Source organism: Dermacentor andersoni, chromosome 10, assembly GCF_023375885.2.
Source record: "Dermacentor andersoni chromosome 10, qqDerAnde1_hic_scaffold, whole genome shotgun sequence".
NCBI classification, from domain to species: Eukaryota; Metazoa; Arthropoda; class Arachnida; order Ixodida; family Ixodidae; genus Dermacentor; species Dermacentor andersoni.
This window is the reverse complement of record NC_092823.1, coordinates 107918619-107940877: the sequence shown is the minus strand read 5'-3', so window position 1 is coordinate 107940877 and position 22259 is coordinate 107918619. Positions and strand designations below refer to the sequence as shown.

At 47.1% G+C, this 22259-nt stretch overlaps 1 protein-coding gene across 3 annotated transcripts in view; it reads left to right on the top strand.

The window, feature by feature from the left end:
- LOC126544607 (pancreatic triacylglycerol lipase-like) overlaps positions 1 to 21125 on the top strand; it is a 42880-nt gene extending 21755 nt beyond the window's left edge. For all 3 annotated transcript variants that reach the window (XM_050192033.2, XM_055077767.2, XM_050192032.3), the window contains 10 exons: positions 335 to 483; positions 2329 to 2612; positions 8140 to 8286; positions 9029 to 9137; positions 9530 to 9652; positions 12825 to 12944; positions 14789 to 15055; positions 16980 to 17097; positions 18191 to 18361; positions 20600 to 21125. In XM_050192033.2, coding sequence (XP_050047990.1) covers positions 411 to 483; positions 2329 to 2612; positions 8140 to 8286; positions 9029 to 9137; positions 9530 to 9652; positions 12825 to 12944; positions 14789 to 15055; positions 16980 to 17097; positions 18191 to 18361; positions 20600 to 20708 — 1521 coding nt within the window. In that variant the 5' untranslated portion in view covers positions 335 to 410 and the 3' untranslated portion in view covers positions 20709 to 21125. The remainder of the gene's footprint in view (positions 1 to 334; positions 484 to 2328; positions 2613 to 8139; positions 8287 to 9028; positions 9138 to 9529; positions 9653 to 12824; positions 12945 to 14788; positions 15056 to 16979; positions 17098 to 18190; positions 18362 to 20599) is intronic.
- Positions 21126 to 22259: the final 1134 nt, after the last annotated feature.

Here is a 22259-nt window from a genome sequence, read left to right as displayed (position 1 = left end):
GGAAGGCTATAAAATGAGCGATGGTTCGTGGAAGAGCTAAGGCAGCTTGTTAGTAAATAGCTGCTAGCCCATGTTCATAAGTCGGCCGCTTCTCATTGGTCTCCTCCACCGGCCCGACACACTTCCTCAGCGGCCGAGAAAGAAATCTGAGATCGCCTTTTCACGCGACACGTGTTTTGTTGATACTGTGGTGCCCCTTTACGCCTGCTTTTTGAATCATGTAACCTTAGCAACGCGCTAAGGATTGCAATTTTTTGTATTCTGCAGGCCCGGTGTTGAGATTGAGCCTCCCCTCTAGTGACTCTAACTGCACGCTGCCACTTTCTTCTCGCAGAGCCTGTGAAGCGAAGAGTTGTGGTGCGCCCTCCAGGGGGCGCCCCCTCAGGTCCCACGACGAACACCCGAAGTTCATGAGGGGTTGGATACCCTGGTGGGCCCTCTGGTTGGCCCTGCTGTTCACTGGACCATGCTCCTGGACAGTCGGTGGGGAACCTTAGACACGCAAGTGTCGCTGTGTAGCGCTTCGTGCTGCGTGCCTGCCTGACTGCCGATTGAGTAGAGAGTTTTAACCTGTGTGTGAACGCATTACTTGTTTACGCAACACAACTACTCCGGAGAGAGACATGCGCAGCAGCGCTGGTTGCACCATCTAGTGACGCAGAACTAGAGCATACATAAGTATAGATGGTTTGCGTTGAAGTCGTCGCGGCCGCCCTCTTTCGGTTCGCGAACGCCGAGAAGCTGCGCAAACAAGGAACGCCGAGCGACAAATCGACAACAGTGATAATCTAGTGAAACACGGTCACCGTTGAAAGCAAAATAATGTACGCTTGATAATATGATGGAATTGACGTTGTCGTAACCACCATGTTCGGGTGCTAGCGCAGTGAGAAACTGCGTCTGTGACGTCACGGGAACGCTATCTATAATGACAACAGCTATGTTCTGCCCTTCCGCTGTTGAAAACACGCCTGCAGCAACAGTCAATAGCCGTACAGTAGATTTATTTTTCTCCTTCTGCGATAACAATGAAGGACGCAATGACGTTTCTAAGGCAATGGGGTTCGAGTAAGCGGCACAAGGTATCTCTATCAACGATGCTACTGCCATCGGTATCTGCGGTGTTCCGGCATCCGGCAACTGTAATATGTTTACGGAAAGTGTGAAGCTCCCGTTGGCTCCCGCAAGCTTACTTCGACTGATGTATACTTTATTTATTACATATAGTACATACATTATGGCGGGTGCAAGCCCCAGATATGCAAAGAAAAATACATGGAAGATATTAAGGAGGGGTTACAGAGTGCAAATATATAGTAAATCTTTAAACTGTTCCGTTCCATTATAATTCTTGGGAAAAACGTATTTCAACGCATTGATTCTTGAGAAGTATGGGGATAAGTAGCGTGACTTGACGTGTGGTGTGTGTATGTCGTTGCTAAAGGTGACAGGTGCTGGTTGGTGTCGACAGGGTGGTTCGTTAGTCAGGAGTAGGGATAGAAATCGAATTGGCCGATATATTCTGTGTAAGTAGAATATTTGTCTCGTTGGCTTTCTTTCATTCTTTGGGTGAAGGATTCCTGTTTGGAATACATCAAGCAAACAAATCTGATGTCTTTTAATGTGTTATGCATTCATTTTTTACACTCATGAGCAAACTGACTCATACATGCTTCAGAATGATAGTACAGATGTTAAAAAGAGTGTGAGTGGGTGACAAAAAAAATAACCCTGCCCCAGTAGCCCAGTGGTTATGGCGTTACGATGCATAGCTCGATGTCGCGGGTTCGATTCCGACCGCGGCGGCCGCATCTCAATGGAGGCGAAATGCAGGAAACGCCCGAGCACTTAGATTTAGGTGCATTTGAAATATCTCCAGATGGTCAAAATAAGACGGGAGTCCCCCCACTACGACATGTCTCATAATCAGATCGTGGTTTTGTTACGTGATACTCCAGAATGTAATTTCCTTTTTTTGATTGACAAGAGGTGTGATTGGACGTGGCTATCAACTGGAACGAATGCCGGTGAGTTCCAGTGCACGTGAGTACAAGCTTACGAGTTTGCTGCATATGAGAGGACGCGAGTATCAGAATTAGCGGGTGCTGAGTATGAATGAAAGCGAGCAAGCGTTGGCGACTGTGCTCGGGCACGAGCGGAGAGCGCGAGTTAGTAGGCGTGAGTATGAGTGAGAGTACAGCCGTAATAGTATTGGTGAGTTAGTACCCACTCATCGTGCCGATCTGAGCTCTCTAGCGTCTGTTTAGCCATTGGCGTCCGTACTCCCCACTGTCCACACTTTGAGTCCCCCTCGTCTCCGACACGCAGACAGCCTGGCCCTCTTCGAGAAATGCATGCCGGACCTGGGCTGCTTCCACAGCGGTGGTCATTGGTTCCACCTGCTGTACCGGCCGGTGTCGTTGCTGCCCGACGACCGGCATCTAGTCAACACAACGTTCCTGCTCTTCACGCGGAGTAACCCCGTGGTCCAGGAGTACCTGCAATCCGACGTCGATCATCTGCAACACAGCACCGTGTTCCGGCCGCGGAGGCCTACCAAGATCATCGTACACGGCTTCATGGACAACATCCTCGTCGGAAACTGGCTTTTTGTGAGTGCGTTAACCACGCGCGTTTGCACATTTCCGTCATTCGGCCACTGACCGCAGCTTGTTGCGGAGCGAAGCGGAACAGGGGGAAGCAAGGAATGCGGGATGGTCTACATAGCCGCACGAAGCGTGCATGAGCCTTGAATCGTCAGGGAAGATCTGAAGTGTCAACAGATTACACGTGCTGGGGAGTTCAAGCACGAAATCGTTTGTTTGGTTTAATTTCTTTAAGCGGTCGTGGTCTGGTTCTCGAAGCTGTGTCTGTCCCGGCCTATCCACGGGGAAAAATAAAACATAAGAAATTATACGAAAGAACGGGCAGATACGAAAACCTTCTTGGAGTTTCTTGGGTCTTTTTGATCCACCGTAGTTGCTGCAGCTTAACGCAAGGCCTCTTCCAGTTTGCCAGTTTTTTAATCAGCGGGAATAACTTGAGGGTAAGCAGAAAAACAGCACAAGACGGAGTTATTTTCCATTCAGCATGAATGAGCTGGGGCGTGGTTGTCGTCGTTGCACGAACACGTTCATGATCCGTTAGTTCAGCTCATCGTTAGGTGACCTCGTTAGTTGAGAAACGAATTCCTCGCCAGCCTCATGCCTCCCATGGTATGCAGTGAGGATGGTGTCGTCCGCCTGGCGGGTTGGGTCAACCGGTCGAGATAATGGGAACAATTGTGCAGACTGACTTGCTTCTCTCGATCTGTAAGAGAATTTCGAGCAAGTGATTTCGTAATAACGCTGGTGTCGTCGTATAAGAACCAAACCTGTTTAGGCTTAGCACATATGTAGTGTGTTCTGATTATTGCTAGCATCGAAGCCAGTCTACTTTGACGACTAGGAATACTGCTTGGAGCCGAAGTGCTGGAACGTGTCTCTGCGTCTTGAAATCACCTCCCGTCGGTGAAATGGCATCACAAAAATATCGCTATATTTTAAATACTTTGGTGGTTGAAAGTGCCTAAACTTATTTAATAGTACAGTCTTGATCAAAAGTTGCCAAGGCACAGCACGCTCAAGGTGTGCACACCTAACCCCCTGTTAGGTGTGCACACCTTGAGCGTGCGTGCGTGTGTACTTGCCTTTGCGCATGCACGTTTGTTTGTGTCTCGGTATTTGAATCTGCGTGCGCGTAAGTGTGTGTATGCGTGTGCGAGCATACGCGCGCGCGCGTGTGTGTGCATGCGCACGTGTGTACATTATTGTGCGTGTGTACATGCGTGGGCGCGTATGAATGTTTGTGCGGGTGAACATGTGTCGTATCTCTGTGGCTGTGTTTGTGTGTGCGCGTATGTGTGTGTGCGATCGAGCGAGCCCCCATTGCCCTGCTTACACCTACTCTCGGGACGAATGGGATATAGAGTTTATTTAAACCCATATTGAAATCTTCTAGACAAGAACGAATGACACTGCATTTATAGCACAGTCTTTCTGAACGCGAAATCAACACAAAAAAGTGCCTGAGTCTCAGTATCGCCGCTCCACATTTCGTCACGATGGCCTCATCACCATTGGCACGGCTCCATGAGCAGCTACCGAGCGTTTCACCTTTGTTGTCTTCATTGCCTCGGCGGCAGCGCATTGTCTTGATGCCAGCGACGCGCTTCATCTGCACCATCACTGCGTCATTTATCGCTTTGGCGACCAAGGAATCTTCCGGCGGCAAGCGTTCACTGCTGTATTCAAATTAAAACTTTAAAGTGCTTGCCTTCAAAAAACAACGTGAATAACAATGGAAAGCGGACTTTCCGCAAGAAACATGCTCACGGAGCTATACTATTGATGACATCATAAAAGGCTAGGTGCGGTCACGTTGACCTTACAGACGTGCTTTTTCTGCGTCAGTTGCGCTTTCAGAGAGTGTTTAATTGCAAAGTATTTGTTCAGATAGCTCTTACAGAGGCATCTTCAATTGAAATTTCTTTGCTCGGCAATGTGATTACGAGGAGGGGCTACAAACTACTCATTTATATTAGCCACCTATATCAAGTATTGAAAAGGTAATTAACGTTTCTTCGTTGATTACGCACACAACTTCTCAGCTTACTCCGTATCTAGAGGTTAACAATCTGTGCAATCGAATTATAAAATGGTGTCGCCAATATTTATATTGCTTTAACGGTTTCATCTGGTGCAGTTAAAAGCAGCCGGCATATTGATGGTGCAGTAGCCTTGTTATAAAGCAAGTTTGAACGCTTCGATAGGTTTTGTCGGCGCATCTCAAGTTCATGAACTTGATATGTGCTTGCATGTGCCCAACCGTGCACTTCTGCTTTTGAAATCGATTCTCCTAAATTATACAAGCAGCACCTCAGTCCTACGGTAATCGCACAAGGTGCGCGAGAACATTGTGTAAACAGACGGAACATGCGCGTGTAAACCGACTGAATGACACTTGCTCTGCAATTACTGTTTAAACGGCAGCTATAATAAATCGTTTACGGTTTAAATTTGGTGCTTCTTCAAGTCAATACTCATCCGATGTATTGAAATAAAATTTTCTAACATTTTCCCATTCATTTACACATGTGTATTGCCTTGAAGTTCCACAGATTGGTGAAGGTGCAATCTCCAGAATTCCCGAGTATGTCCATGCTATAAGGCACAATAATTTTTTTTGAATGCAACACAAAGACAGGCGCATGCTTCTTCGTCCAAGTAATAAAATGGGATTATAAAGGTGTGACTTGCAAATGAACAACACATCGCTACCTTTTAGGAAGTAAAGATAGCAAGTATAATATGTGAAGAACACCACTGAAAAACAACGGAAAACAAATCTTGAGTTTTCTAATAGTGCCATCTAGTGGGAGAATGTGAAACTACGTGATATATTGTTGAAAAATGAATATCACGGAGCACGGTATTGAACCGCTGCCAGCGTGGTGCGGGACGATAGGTGCGTGCGGTTAGACCACTCCCTAACGGCTTCCGAGGTTTCCGCAACGATGCGCTTTTGCTTATCAAGATACCATGGGAATTGACACGACCGTGTTTCAAAAATCGCTTTTAGCAACAGTGTTGCGCCATGTGTAGAGGGTCGAGATAGGCATCAATCAAAAACTGAGTGTCCGGACTACGTTCGTGGTAGCGGCAATTACAATAACAGCCGTAGTTTTATCACAACTACTGTTTTCGTTTAGAATATAGAGTACAAATTTTCGTGGTTTCCACAGGCTTTCATTTTTGAATCTTTAACCGCTCTGGGAACGAAATTCGATTTTCACAGCATGATCACTGCATTTGTCTCGTGTAGATTGTCTTCTAGTATATTTCCGTCACCCGCCTTTTTCAATAATCGTTCCGTATATTTAATTATTCGCAAAAAACCCGCTTGTTCCATTGAAACCGCACTAGCTTCGTGCCACGGTCGCTTGGGGCGCTAGTTAGTACGTGTCCAAACGATGGAGCATGTTTTATTAGAATGTGGAGACATCTACCCAGCGGTCGATTTAGGCTCCACTGGCTTCTTTGAAACCCTTGGGTTCAGCGAGAGCAGGGGAAAAGTAAACATGTACCCAATAGAGATTAATAAGATGCGATTGGAAGATTGGTGGAAGGAAAGTAGGGAAACGACAAAAAACCGAGACATACAAAAGCAAAGTTCGCAATAGGGGGTCAGGAAATGTGGTTGTGAGAGTTCATTGTGTTTTTTTTTCTTTTTCTTTGTTTAACCTATAGGTAGGACATTAGGCAGTATAATAGCAAGAGCTTGGTGGCGCAACCCACCGCCCCGTTCCAAAGGGGATGCTCATAACATCCATCCATCCATCAAAAGCTCGATATGTGCTACAGCTCACGAAGTGAACATGTTCACTCGCTGTGGCCTCGGAACTTTTGATAGGGGACTGTATATGAAAACTTGACTATGTTCTTTATGTGCGGAAGCTTCAGGCAGGCAAACTTGGCTCTAAGCTTCTAGGCGACCATCTTGCTTGAACTGCAATGTAGTCTGCGTCGTTTTTGACTTCGATATTGTATTCGCGAAGCAGTTTTTTTTGGTTCAGAATTGGAACGAGGCTTAAGATGGCGGCTGCTCGCTTTGTCGTCTGTATTAGCCGTGTGCAGCAGGTATTGCCGTACACACTCGTAGCCGCCGCAACCGATAATGACAACATACGTACGACGTTACGAGAATACGCTGTCAGGTTATAGTCGGATCGTGATGAATAGCTTGCAGCGCACGATAACGGCACAAAGTCAGACAAACACGTACATTCAAGGATGAAAGTTTATAGATCGTGGAATCTCAGAAAACGTAGAAATCCCGAGCGTGCTGTGGCAGTATCCAGCGAAACCACACATCGCAGTGTTGTTCGCGAATACTATACTGGACGCTGGAAATCCGAACACCATACTGAGTTGTGCGCTTGCGCAGATAAGCTTTTTCTCAGATCCTCTGGTCTGTAAACTTCCCAGGTCGGCTGTAAATACTGTGTTGTGAGCATAGGTTTCGTTTAAATTATATGGTCTACTCCGCCCCTTCACCGTATAGAGGGTGTCCTAGCTAACGCTAGCCAAGCCGTTGCGAGAAAAATAGAGAAAGAAACAGGGTGCAAGATACAGCTATAAGACTTGCGGTATTCGGTCCTCTGACCTGTGATAAACGAGCACCACACGTTCTTGTCTTGCATAGTGTACTTGTTTTTCTCATAACAGCTTGGCTAACATTAACTGGGACAACTGGTACGTCGTTAAGTTGTGTGCTGTGGTTCCCGTGGCGCTCCTGGCACTTCACATCACTGTGGAGGCTGAATACGAGAGTTCTTTTCGTTCCACAGGAGTTGAAGTCAGAGCGGTTGTCGTAGGTAGTACAGCCTGTATAACTTTGACAAAGTCTGCTCGTATGTATTTGACGTTCTACGGTTATCAAACGCGGCAAGTTGTTTCGTGTGATGAAGACTGCTCGATGTGGAATAACGTAATTGTGGGTAGACAGCGCACTAATGCATGCCATACAAAAGAAACGCATACGCAACGCCCTCTATGTGCATGTGACCTTTCGTGTTATTTGGATTATAGCGCTATCTACGGTCCAATTCGATATACTTTAGTTGCCACTGGTGTAATCCTATTTTTTTTCTGGAGATATGTTCTGGTACTAGTAAGTACATCCCGATAAAAGTTCGCGCAATTAGTACGAATGAATAATGCCTGTTGTTGCTAGAGCATGGGCAAGCTTACGCTGGGCGCGGCGGCCACTCCGTGCCATCTACTCAGCTATCCCATGACGTGGGATGAAAGATTGTTGACATGACCCTATAAATGTCCCGTAAGTTGTAACAAACTACTGGGGAAGTAGTGCTCTCTCAGTGACAGTGTTTCGACTTCCCTGGGCTGGCACTGAAAAATTATTTAAGGCCATGGCCCAGTACTTGCTTTTCGTAGATCGCACACATAAAGCAACTTCTACGACACATTTTATTTTTGTTGGGCGCTGTCCTGGGTATTCTTGTCTTTCGATCCTGATGTTTTCAGAGGAGAGTATTTGCGATATCAGTAACTTTTTCTTTCCACCGTCCTTTGTTTGCAGGAGATGAAGGACCGCTTCCTGGACACTATGGACTGTAACGTGATAGTGGTCGATTGGCGCGGAGGCAACGTGCTTCCTTACAGCCAAGCCACGGCAAACGGCAGGGTCGTCGGGGCAGAGATTGCCTTTCTAGTCAAGACCATTGAGGTGCTTCGCCTTTTCGTGGATCTTCGTTTCTTCGCTTGGCCTGTCATTATCCACTGAAATGCACACAAAATCACTATTTGAAGAAAATAGGCACTCACATCCAACGCTATGTTGGAATGTAAATGACCCGAAACATGTGAGTTAGCACGGTAGCACCAGTAGTACACGGCACGGGCACAACCTCGTCGCTCGTAGCTGTTAGTTGTCGGAGGCCACGGAGGCCACGTATGATGCTTGCCAAGAGAGGAATGTTGAGCGAGAGGTATATGGCACAGAGAAGTACGACACATACGTAAATAAGTCCGAAACTTCATACCTCTTCGTCACAGTGGCACACCCATTGCAGAGGATTGACCAAGATTAATGAGGCACATACACAGTGGCAAATACCCAGCGCCGAAGTCGTCCGTTATAGTGCACATTTATGCACTGGCTAAGTTGTGTACTCGGCAAAGCAGCAACCAGAACGCACCGAGCGGACCAAGCTGTCTATGCAAATCCACAAATATATCGTACAAGTGGTCTATGTAAATCCACAAATATAATCCTACACAGGCACGCCGACGAACACAAAACACCGGGAGGAACCGAAGAAAGCTGAAATTATTTCTTTGTATTGCATGTCTTTCTTTGTAGTGTGTGGTGATCAGTCATGCTTGGCTTGAACAATGGCGAACTAGGTAGACGAGCTTGCTGAATCGGCACAAACGGACAAATGATGCTAACACCTTTTGTTTTGCAGCGGGTGTTGGGATCAAGCCCGTCTTCCTTCCACTGCGTTGGGCACAGCTTGGGCGCCCAGATATGTGGCTACGCCGGCTCAAGACTGCACAAACTTGGTCGAATCTCAGGTATGGCTTTCTGGCGATTGCCTTTTCGCGGGACCGGAACCGGAAGTTGAACCAGGTAATTGATAAATAATCCAAGAGTTCGTTAGCAAAGAGTGTTACGTGTTCAAGTTAGGCGAGTACCAAAAGTAAAGGTGTTGTTGAGGGCTCTAAGTACGAGTTCAGTGAGAACAAACGTATTAATTAGGGGAGTAAATCTAATCGTATTTAATGCAATTATCAATAGAACAAAAACAATGTACACCTGCCTGCGCTCAGGACTTTCTTCGGAATGTACTGGTACCGATGGGTTACAACCGGAAGCTTCCGGTTTCGTGCCCTGGCCTCACGTATAAGGAACGCGAAAGCTCGTTCGCGCTAGGCCTAACTGCGGGAACTCAATGGGCCGCCGCCAGGATTGGACCCTGCCGGTCCTTTGTTCTACAGAACGCACCCTGATGTCCGGCTGGATCCGAGCGACGCCAACTTCGTTGACGTCATCCACTCGGACGCCAGCCTGCCGTACTTTCTTATAGAAGGTAAGTGCACTTCACTCACCGCTGTTTTTTAGTTCTCTGAATATTCAACTTTATGGATCATCTGCTCGACTCATAAAGTTCTACGGCTAGGGAATTGCCGTTTTTTCTTGGGCTTTTCATTTATTCTGCACTCGCCGTGGTGGCCAGCGGCTTACGGCGTTGCACTTTTAAGCCAGAGGTCGAGGGATCAAATCACGGCCGCGGCGGCCGCATTTATATGGGCAGAAATGCAAAGACGCCCGTGTAACGTCCATTGGGTGCACTTTAAAGAAGTCCAGGTGGTCGAAATTATTCCGTAGTCCCCCACTACGATATGCCTCAAAATCGCATCTTGCTTTTGGCACGTAAAGCCAGAGAATTTAATTCAGTCTATCAACAATTTACTGTTATGTGGAGACGCAGGCTGTGTGTTCGTTGGTTCTTCCAATACCAAACAATCAACCAATCGCCATCGAGGAACCCTTAGGCTATCGTAAAGCCACTGGTCGGACATGGCACACGCACGTGTGTATCTTTAATCGGACATTCCGTCCACCTGCCCGCGGTTACCGTGCCCAATATTTCGCAGCTGCAACGGGTGAGGAATGCTGCAGTTGCGAGTTGAGTGCGTGTAGATGGAGGCGCACAGGCAGCGCCGCTAATTCGCCGCTACGAACGACTGCAACAACTGTTACGAATTAATATTAAGGGAAAATCAGACATCCACCCGTTCGTTGCAATTGCTACAAAGGAAACCCATACGGGTTCCTCGAAAGAAAAGCCTCAGAGTTGAAGAATTCTTCCTGGTCCTGGCCTCGTGTGTTGCCGACAAATTCAACTTCGCCCTGCCATCTGCTAGCCGCCTGATTAGCTCAGATGGTAGAGCGGCTGCTCTAGAAAGGCGGTGGTCCCGGGTTCGTGTCCCGGACCAGGACGAATTCTTCTTCAACTCTGAGGCTTTTCTTTCGAGGAACCCGTATGGGTTTCCTTTGTAGCAATTGCTACAAACGGGTGGATGTCTGATTTTCCCTTAATATTAATTACTTCTCTCCACCTTGCGGGTTTCCGCAGAACTACTACGTCAGCTGTTACGAAGTGGGGACTTTGGAACGCTTGCTCCCGTGGTGCAGTGCTTTCGATGCACCGCAAGAGGAACTCCAGAGCTTCTACCGTACACACGAGCTGCCGCCGGCCGACAGCGCCAAGGCTGGCCGCGCGGGAGGTCGCTCACAAAACACTTTGCGACTTCCTCGAGCATTTGCGTGACCACGAGTCGCTCTGCGTGACCTAACAGTGCCGGTGTGTGCGGGGCCGGGCGACTCTCTCGAGGGAGTCGCTCCACGTGCGGCCTATGAATATATTGTGCCAGGTCACTCTGTTGTAAATATGTAAATGATTGTCTTCTTTGCTCTATCGCGGTCCTTTTGCTCCCCCTCCCCCCTCATTTCACTGGATAGCGCCGATCAGGTGTCAGCAGATCGCACTAGACAGTTGCTGCGGTCAGTAGTGATTTCCTTCCCTTCCTATTTCTTTATGTATCTATTTATATAAAATGTTAGTTACTGCTGCTGCTGCTGCTACTACTACTTCTACTGCTGTTGCTGCTGCTAGTACTGCTACTGCTGCTACTACCACTCATGAATGCCGGCGTCCCGCAATTTACTTTTTTGTACTCGAAAGCAAGGCAAACACTTTTGCGCAGCGTTTGCCATGTAAAAGTGCGAAAGCCAAGGCAATGACGGTGCACACGTCCGCATGCAGCTGTGACTTCTACGTAGTTGCACAGCTTTCACAGTTAAGAGGCTTACAGCGCTCAATGATAGTTGGGTGGCCACGTGACCATTATAAACGAGATCGTTTGTTTCGTAAGGTCTCCACCTTCGCCTTTCGCGAAAAACCTTGGAGGCATAACCGGGCGGTGAGTGTAGGCGCACGTGCTTCTCCCTACTCCGCTATAGTGGCAAACGGATCAAGTTGATAGAAGTATTGTGGAAGAGAGTGTTGTCTCAGTATAGTCAGACATGTGCAACTTGCACAACTGTAGCGATCTGCAGAAGCTGCAGCAGCTGTCCAGCCTCATTTTAGCAATCGTGCTCAGGCACGATTGCTACCATATGCGCTGGAGAGCCTAACAAATGCCGAGACGCAGGTCGTTCTCCAGAAGAAGTGGTCGTGAAGTTGTGTAGGCAAATTTACGCATTGTCTTCTTGTGCCGTTGATGTGTCATCTGACTTTTTCGTGTTCAGTCATCTATCACGTACAAGAAAAGAAAACGTCATTGTGTCATTGGTGGTTCAAAAAATCCAGTAGAATGAAGGGAGGGATGTTTCTGCGGATCGTATCGTAATTGTCTAGCTACACTGGCTGACACCTGAACTGTGGTCTGCAGTGGCAGGTACGGGGGGGGGAGTCAAATTGCGGATATAAGGAAGAGGCTAATCGAAGCCACCTATCTGTATATGCAGTAGACTAGTAAACGTTTGTCCCTAGTTCGCTTGTGGAGCGAGTTCTGCTTGAGAATCTGTAACCGGAATTGTTAGCTCAAGTAGAACAGCCGTGTGGCGTATCTGGACTGCTCGATACGCGTCGTCCGTACTGATACACCCTTTGTTTAATGACAGCTTAGGTCTGCAAACTATCTCGGTGCCAAGAATGGGTGCAGAATAGTATTGTGTAGTTTTTTTTAAGACAACCTTCACGGCTCCCACTGGGTCTTAGTTTGTGTCCTTAATTTTATTTATTCGGCATACCTACATTGCCTGTATGGCATTATTGTAGGGGTGTTAAATACAGGGGGTCACAATGGGAAAGTGTTCAATATCGAAAGAATGCACCAGTATATGCAACATCGGTTAAGCACTGAAATTCGCAATAGCGGAATACAAACTAAGAGTAGAATAATTTCTAGAGCAACAAAAATGAACGAAATAGAACAGTGCACACACTATAGTGTCTGTTCAGAAATTAATAAAAAGAACATTCAAAGAATATGCCTCTCAATAGCATTTTCAATACTGGACGCTGCCATCACTTCATTAGGGAGCTCATTTCAATCGTTAATCGTTTCAGGAAAAAAATGAATGTTTAAACATATTGGTACGGCACTGACAAGCTCTGATTTTCTCAGTGAGGTCTTCCCTCTTCCAGCCTCTTCCCTCCTTCGCGCAGTGTATGTATTTCGCGTACGTTTTAGGGTTCGGCGTGGACCAGATGGTGGGTCATCTAGACTTCTACCCAAACAACGGCAACAACCAACCAGGCTGCCAGAAGTACAACTTCAGGAAGTTTGTCGACGAAGGCGGTCTCATTGAAGGTGAGGCTTATGTTTCCATCAACACGCCATGCAACCGTTCCTTCACTTGCAGAATAAAGCCACCTGTATTAGGCGTTAATTTGTCAGCATGGCAGCAGATCGCTTTGCAGTACATGTTCTGCGGAGGCAGTCTATGTTCCATGCAGTAGGTTACTTGATTTTAACTTTTCTTAGCCTGTACCTCTGTGTATCTTACTGTATTGCTGTTATTCTTTATTCTATTGGCATAATTAGTGTCTTAATTACATTGTGTTGTACAATTACTGTTTAATGACTGTCCAAACAATGCTGTTCTTGTTTCATTTGTTATACGAATGCGCCTATTTCTTTTTTTATGTTATGCTAGTGAGAGCACGTACCTTAACCAGTGGATAATATTATGACTACTTTCGTGTGGTTAACGTATTTTTATTTCGTGTATGAAGTTATTTTCTCTGTTATTAATTTACCTCTCACAACTTTCTTTCAAATGGTCACCAGGCCCCGTCAAGCTGTTTCTTGGCGAGTTCAGGAAGGATAACTTGTGGTAAATAAAAATAAGTGAATGGAATAAGCACCGGAGCCTGCTGTTGGCACTTCGGTAGATTTCGGATAGGTCAGGTACATATAATTGAACACAGCAATAAAACACGAAAGCAAACAAAGAAAGAGAGAAAATTATCCAACCGAGAGTAACATGAAGCTAGAAAGGGAACCCGGACAGGTCGCTGACAAATTTCTTGCCTTATGCGAAAGCGTCTCCACTTTTCGCATTTCTGCATAGCTAACTTGCCGCGTTCTCTGTCCCTGCGTTTGTAGTTGTCGCTTAACTTGCCTTCACCTTGTCGTATCCTCCTCACACCCGAAGAGATGTATTAGGAACGTAATCGCTTTTTAAATCGCTTCCTCTTACGACTGGTATGCTAGAAACGTGAATAAAATGTTTTGGCAGTACACACGTTAGATGCTAAAGGCAGCCTACCTATTTACATGAACAGAGTGACCACCTTCTCGTGTTTATGGTATACGCGACGTTTCTTGGCCTGAACGGAGAGAGAGGGCTTAAAATCGCATGGTAACTTGGCGTATTGATGCTGCTTGCTGAATTTTCATGTCAACATGTAATATGAGTGGTGTTTAAAATATGGTGACCACAGCCGGTGTCCGACTCCACACTCATTTACAGCGCTTGCAGTCTGCAAAAGCACAGCCTTCGAGATCTTTCTGTTATGCAGAGGCAACAGCCGGTAGGGTGTGGATTCGGACACCACCAATTTAAACCCACCTTATGGTTGCTTTTTATCGTCTCTGAATACACAACTGTCTAGATAACTTTAGTGCCACTTTTCTCGAACGCTGACACTTAGGAATCTGTGATTAAAGTACTTACATGAAGGTTCGCGTGCATATAACGGATGATCATGTTAAGCACTTTATTAAGAAATAATTTTGAAGAGGACTTAAAGTAATGAGCAATATAATGCATACCAAGAGTCTCGGGAAGACATGCTAGCATTCTGGTTAGCTTAAAAGGTAGGAGGACAGCTCTGGAAAGGCGTCGTCCCTATTGGTACGAGTCCGGGGCCTGTTGCTTCTTGCGCTCCAGAAAGATCCGTAACGTACCAACTGACAGGCTGAAAACTGTCTCAGTTTGTCGAAACTGTTTTTAAAGCGAATAGTTTCCTTTGCCTCTTTCGGCCGTTTTCGTGGTTGCTCTGTGGTCGGACTCGTCAAAAGAAACAACCACCTTCGCTTGTTCGCTCTCCTCTTTGCCTGTTCGTTCGTTCTTTCGGGTCATTCACTTACAGTGACGATAGTCGTCGCTAGTTGCTGCACAATCTTTCTTTTTCTCGTTTGCGTCGCAGGCGTCCGCCGGCTGAGCTCGTGCGACCACATCCGATCGCTGGACTACTACATGGAGTCCATCACGCGCGACATGCGCTGCCTCCCGGTGGCCGTGTCGTGCGCCTCGTGGGAGGAATTCGAGGCCGGGCGCTGCTCGCGCTGCGGCGGACAGAACTCGCACTGCGCCGTGATGGGCTTCTACTCGGACCGCATGAAGACCAGCGCCAACGGCCAGCGCATGGGACGGAAGTTGTACCTGAAGACCAACGACGGCCATCCGTTTTGCCGTGCGTACGACATTTCGTGCGACGCCTTCGGCGGGGCGCGCTGCGTTGCCGTTATTACCGATGCCTTACATCGTTTTGCTCATGTATAGCAAACAATGCCGCGCAAACTACGCAATTAGTGCGCGGTCGTAAGTGCCCCCCCCCCCCCCCCCCGCGCCCCGATGCGTGACGGAGCAGTTTCTTTATGTACGACACTTTCTACTTGCGTGCACATAGAGTTGCGTACAGCCAGGTGTTACTCGTGCAACTTCGCGCTTCGTGTATGCGACGTGCTACGTTTTGGTTCCGAGCGCATGCTGTGGGCGCCGGTTGCAGAAGTGCGTCGCTCACATTTGTGGTACCTGAAGTGTTTAACATCTGCGGTGCCTTTCGTATAATAAGTATGGCCTATTTGGCAACATAAAAGGATGGGACGAATGTTACGTTGAGTTGAGTGGCACATAACATATTTTTCTGTCAAATAAGGAGCATCGTTTTTATAATACGCGTAGCATTTCTTGGCGAACATTTGCAACATTGAGAGTGTCTATCTATCTAGCCGCCTACGTCTTGGCGCTGTCATGGTCGTTTCATTAATTGGTAGGTACCAAAATTGGCATGGTATGACAAGAGTGTATGACGAACATAAATGATAGGTCATGGAATGAATGTCATGACATGCCTGTCATATAGGTCATGAAATAGCCGCCTACGTATTGGTGCTCTCATGGTCGTTTTGTTAACTCGGTAGGCTCCCCGCTCACTGCTTCCTATAACATCGAATCACACAGAGCGTGTGATCTGACTGCTTTTTTTTTACCCCGAAGGCGAGCAGTGAGAGAAACCTCGCTAGCCTTCGTAGCCTTGCCTGCTATGTATGACACAAAGTAGATAATTATTGGTCAGCTATTGAGGTCTGCCTTGGGGCAGCGCTAATGCTTGACCTCTTTCCGTTGCCTGCCGGCGCCAGTACCTGCAATATCCGCCACATGAAAGGTAGTTATTGCGGCGTGCGGACTTCAATTTCTCACTTCTCGCGGCGAATGCCGCCACGCGGCAGTCAAGGAAAGGTCACGCCGCTCGAACGACCTGTTTTCATTGGCTCCCGCGAAGTGGCGCTGCATGCGGCGCGACTGATCCGCGATTGAGCGGAACGGCTCAAATATTGCCATCAATTCGCGGCCTCGCCTTCGAGATGAAAGAATTAAATGTAAGATCGGGCAGTGTGCACCTCGCCATCTCGGAGGCCACGATGCGGATGGCCTTTTCGTTAAACGATGACTGAAATGCGCGTATTTACATATAGTGGGCAGTTAGGTATATTGTTGAAGGGAACGTGCTAGCAACTGTCCACATATTGCGTGTGCTGTGGTTGGTGGTGCCTTTGGCAATACTGTCAACCCACCCTGTTGAATCTCCCTTCGTTAGCTACCGCCTGATGGTACGCAGATGGTCAACAGAATGCGAGGCGACCCCCGTCACCATCCGATAGGAAGGCAGTGTCTGTATGTCTCAGTTGTGGCGCAAGCTGTTCTGCTACCATTGCCCCACCATACATGCCTGTCGGCCTTTCTCAAAGCAAAGTGAACCACGACAATGTGCTCACGTAAATATTGACAGTACAACTGATCGACTGTGGGCGAACTAGTGGAAGCCTTGACTTGGAGCCGGCGTTTTGTCAAAGAAGACATGCAAAGAGGTCACACGGGTACAGCTAAGCGAATGACACTTACTTAAAGGCGTCCATCTCCACCTTGCAGTGTACAATAAATACAGCTTACAATGCCCCTTCGGGTTGGTATTGCAAGGAAATTTTATTATTTGTGGCGTCACAGCGAAATCAACGCAATGAGAAACCCTCAGATGTAGAGCTCTATGCCAGTCGAACACACACTGCGGACGTTTCTTGCGGTAGCGCTGCTGTTTTCTCCTCTTTCGCACCCAGTGCACCAGTACCAGGTGGCCGTTCAGATGTCCAAGACCCCCAAGCGAGCCGTGTGGGACGCCTTCGGACAGCTCTACCTCAATCTGAAGGGGAAGTTTCATGTCAGGCTTGGAAAAAGGTTTGTGTCTCTCCCATTTGCGATTCTTATTGCGAGGCAATCACCCCCTGGGGGGCTTCGCTCTTCGAGCCGCCACCAGAGGACGCCACAGGGCTCGGGCTCCTAAGGTCCCTACCGTGGCTTGTGGCAATGGACGGGCTCTGTGTCTCTCGCTCGCACGTGTGTGCATGGCTTGTTTCTAAATAAAGTGTGCTGGCTCGTGAAAATGCAGCGACGGCGGGACGCTGGACGCGCGGGGTAAGTACACGCATACATTTCTGCACTTCGAGCCGTTCTTTTTGCTTCTGTGCGGTTAAAGACTGTGCTCCTCGCATTGCTATACGGCTAGCGGCTGGTTATATGGTCGGTCAGTCACTGTGCGCGCGCCAATCTAAATAGAGCAATAGTGATCAAGCTTTTGTCGAGCATTGATTTTTACCCACGTGCCTTTCTGAGAACAGACAGATATGTTCTTTAGCAGGCGGGGTATGCAAGCGTGCATAGAATATGCACCTGTACACGCCTGTTCAGCCACCGTTGGCATAGGTGCAAGGCCCTTGCTTCGGTAGGCTTCTCAATTTGTCAACAAAAAAGTCCTACTTCTTGCAGAGCAGGACGATGTTACTCATCACAGCGAAACCACCTCAGTGACATCCCTCGTGATCTTGGTTGCATAACATAGCAACCCCGCAGATGGTAAAGGAGGACAGCTCTAGAATGTGGGAGCGCATGGGCTTTACCAAGCTTCCCGACGACAGGTCAATGCCAGCCGCTTGATTTTGCTGTATCCGGGCTGAGTGACCGAATGGTATCCCCGGTGGACTCTCTCTTCTTCTTTTAATCTTTCCGTCCCCTTTTCCTTTTCCCCAGTGTTGGGTAGCCAACCGGGCTCAGTCCTGGTTAACCTGCCTACCTTTCATTTATCATTTGCTCTCTCTTTCTCTTGCTGCATGTGCAATTAGTGCGCCGGTGCTCTACACACACTTCGCGCTTATTGCACATCTTCCAACGTCTTCCAGATCTGACGTCATAAGCAACTCAACCACCCGTATTTACAGCTCGTGCACAGTGTCGCATGTTTGCTTTCCCTGCACTCATAACGCTATGTGCGCAGACCTCAAGACATTCGTGGAGGGCGTCGGTACACCTACTACGTCACCACGCGGGAAGAAGTGACCGACGCCGGGGAGCTCGGCCTGCAGTGGAACAACCTGGACCCCGAAGTGGACAACCGGCTGTTCGTGCACTCGGTCAAGCTGCGGCCCTTCGACAGCTTCTTCAAGCGGTCTGAACCCCTCCCCACTGCAGTGATATATGCGCATTCTTAGCGTGTTTTCTTAGAGCCGGGATAATATAGAAATTGTCGGTGTAGTGGAGACACCACGTTCGGATGTCGTGGAACATAGCCGGCAACAGCAGCAATGGTTGGTGTCGAAACTGACGATGTCGTAATTTATTGCGACCTAAGCCTTCTGCAATTTACCAAGCGTGCAGCTTTAATTGTATTATTTACTCAAACGAAGCACATAGTGCTAGCTGCAAAGTGTTTTGTCGAAGATGCTGAGCTGTCGGGCGGCGTGTCTGGCCGTGGGTGTCGATCAACGATATATGTTGGCTAGAGACTGCCTAAGTTCCAGTGGCATGATTGGGCACAAGATACACCCGAACATAGTCCTGATTGTTAGGATGATACTATTGAAATGTCAAAAAACACACCGCCCACTTACTTGTTTCGTCTTTTGACGTAGTAAATTATGTCAGTTATGCAAGAAGCGCCACGAGTTGAGTTAGCATATCTTGCATGAGACCACAACTTTTTTATATTATTTTAAGGTTAAATTAGGCTTTAAAACTGTCAGTAATTTCAGTCAATACATTGGCACAGCATAGCGAGTATGACTGGCTGCGTGCTTCGTAAAAAATGTTGTAGATAAAGAGATGTCATAAAATTTGCGTTTTCTGTTTGAAGGTAAAACTACAGCTCTAAGTCTTCGATTACATGCCTCAAAATATGACGTGGATTTGCTCTGAGGTGGTGAATCTTGGACTTATTCATAAAATTTAACTCTGCAACGTTTAATAATTGACACGCTTCGTCCACACGTTTTCTTTCTCGCCTCGGTAAAGCTGTTTATAATAATCGACACAGAAACGAATGGAAGATCGGAAAAGCACGGGGTATTCGCTGCCTGACTGATCATTTATTCGAAATGCAAAGATTAAATAGGTATACATATACGAGGACGAATCAGAAAGTATTTTCCCCTATTTTTTATTAGCCAAAAGAAGGTACAGGCAACCACAAATAGACGTACTATTCTACGTGCCTTACACCATTTTACCACGTAGTCTCCACATCGGTTCTGGCATTTGTCTCACCGCAGCACTAAATCTGAAATGCCCCTGTGGTAGAATTTGTCCCACTGACTTTGGAACCACCGTAGGACTGCTCTCTTGGCTTAATCGTTGCACGTGAATCGCTGTCCTGCCAGGAACACTTCTCGAAGTGAGACGCCCTTCCCCATACGTGGACTGAATTTACCTGTGGATTTCGATGGGCGTTCGTCCCTTGCTTCATAGAAAACGAATCACACTTAGTTGCTTGTACGCCGTGGAAGTGTGAAGCAACCGCCATCTTCAACACCTGACAGCAGCGCCATGTCGCGGAGCTACCGGCAGATCAGGTCGGGCCGATCAGAGAGGCCCACTGCTGGGAATGAATATGTTCACTTCGCATTTACATTTTGGCTAAAAAAAATAGGAGCAAACACTTTCTGGTTCGCCCTTGTATGTGGTGACAAACTCGGTCATAGTGAACATCGGTCGTCAAAAAAAAAAAAAAAAATGTGCTCAAGCAAGGGAAAGCATGAGAAAAACTCCAAAACCGCGATGCAGACGATCAGGTGCTATCTAGAAACGTTTTTTTTTTCTTTTGGAAATTCTGGTAGCAGTGATTTGGCGTTCACAGATATTTATTCGAAGTCAGAGTGACTGTTTGGAGTTATTACGAGTGTCCGTGATGTCATGCGGTACCTTTACGAATTTTAGCTGTCCCTTTGAGGTAATGCGGGGCTTCTGTGAGGTCGCGCGGTCCCTCTAGAAAATGATGTGGTCCCTCTATGAAGCTATGGTATTCCTTTAATGAATGGCATAGTGTTCCCGTATGCCTTTACGGAATAATTTGGAGTTTATATGGAGCAATCAAATGTCCCTTTGGACTAGTGTGCTGCTTGTTTGTCGTAATTTTGTGCCTCCTGAAGCTCCGGAACACTGTTATTACTGTTTAAAGCAAGCACGGTGCATAATATGCATAAGAAAGCTATTAATGAAGGGAAAATAAGACATCCACCCAAACCTAGCTAAGTGCTACAAAGGAAACCTTTCCACCTTGCGGTTTCCGCAGAAGTATTACGTCAAGAAAGAAAGCATTCGTCAAGTGTAGTCCTTTCTACTTCGACTCCCCGCGCTTTGTCGTATTGCTCACTTTTCTCGTTTTGTTTTCTTTTTCTTCATCATCCTACAGAGGCAAGAAGAGTCTGACTCAAACTCTCTACTGCGCTAACAACTCCCACGCTCTGCAACCGGGAGAAGAAATGTTTCTGCAAGAAACGGACACCTGTCCCGAGTATTGATGTAGTTTAGAGCGCAGCTCCATGAACTGGTGCCGACGAGTTCTTCTTAAGCTGCTCATTTTCAATTAAGCTCATCGTCTGCCTTGAGAAAGAACGAACACTCGTCGCAAAGCAGTGACGTCATCCGTGCCATGACATCTTCATCGAGATCATCTGTGCCAGGAACACTTTGTTTCACCTATCTGTAGTGTCACCGTTACAAGTGCGCCATTCTTTTCTTTTTCTCCAGGAAGTGCTTGAGGCGACGAGCATTTCTGCGGGCCGCAGGACAATGATTTAAGCGGCATTTGTGGACGTGCCTTACGTGTTGATGTAAAACATTACACTCAACGCCATGTCACTGCCAGATGGGGTTGCTCGTCTTCTCTGTTGGTTCCCAGAATAAAAGTCAGGGTTGCCTGGTGTCAGTACAATTCATTCAGACGTTTCTCGAATTGTTAGATACGACTAGTTTGTAGGAGGTGGCACTCGAAGAGAGGCCTCATGTTCCATGATTTCATGTTAGTTTGGGCACGTTTCCGGTCTGGTGTTTGGCGCGCATATTTGTCTCTGAAAATTTGAATATGGATGACTAATTCGGGCGCACTATTGGCCGAGGGAATATAGTCAGTGGAAATGACGTGACCGAGCTTAAAGTTTATGCATGTGCTTCAGAAAAAGCAGCGGTAGGTGATTAAATCTGTAGTTCAATAAACGACTGTCTTTCTGGGTGATTTTGGGGATGAAAAAGAGGTGCATGAATCATGCAATTTATTATGAGAGCCACGCTGGAACGAGAACGTTTGATCGACGTTAACTGGAGGTCGAATCGCTTTACAACTTTGTCATCGACATTATCATCGCCATCTCCATTTTCACAATGTTATCAGCTGTATGATAAAAATTATCAGAGGCATCTTCAGTGTTGTAAAAATTTTAGACTGCACTATCTTCGGAATCCCTTGCCACGGCGGCCGCATTCCTACGGGGGCGAAGTGTAAAAACTTAGATTTAGGTGCACGTTAAAGAACCCTAGGTTGTCAAAATTAATCCGGAGTCATCCACTGCGGCGTGTCTCATAATCAGATAGCGGTTTTGGCACGTGATATCCTTTAATTTTTATCATCGGTATCAGTCCAAGATTAAGACTAGAAACAGACATTCCCCGTTACGGAAAAGTTGCTTTCATTCGCCAAGTATCTAAAAAATAAACGGATTGATCTCACTTTGAGCAACTGATACATCAAAGGCTGTCACGCTGCATGAGTGAGTTCCCGCACCCATTGCTAACACTGGGGGTTCTGCCTGTTCTGTGTTTTCTGCATGTTCTTAGAAACACTTCGTCACCGACGCCACCTGCATGTTATTACTAATGCCCTGGTCATGCGGTAACTTCGAGCCTCTCATGCAGGCGGCGTTGCTAGACTACTCAGCCAGCTTTCAGCGCCACAGCGAGTACAGATTCCGAGGTGACTTCGAACATGGCGCCGGCAAAACACGACACGATAAATAAAAACCCCTAATTACGGGTAAAAAAAAAGAAAAATGACTCCGCTAGCCAGCCTTCACTGC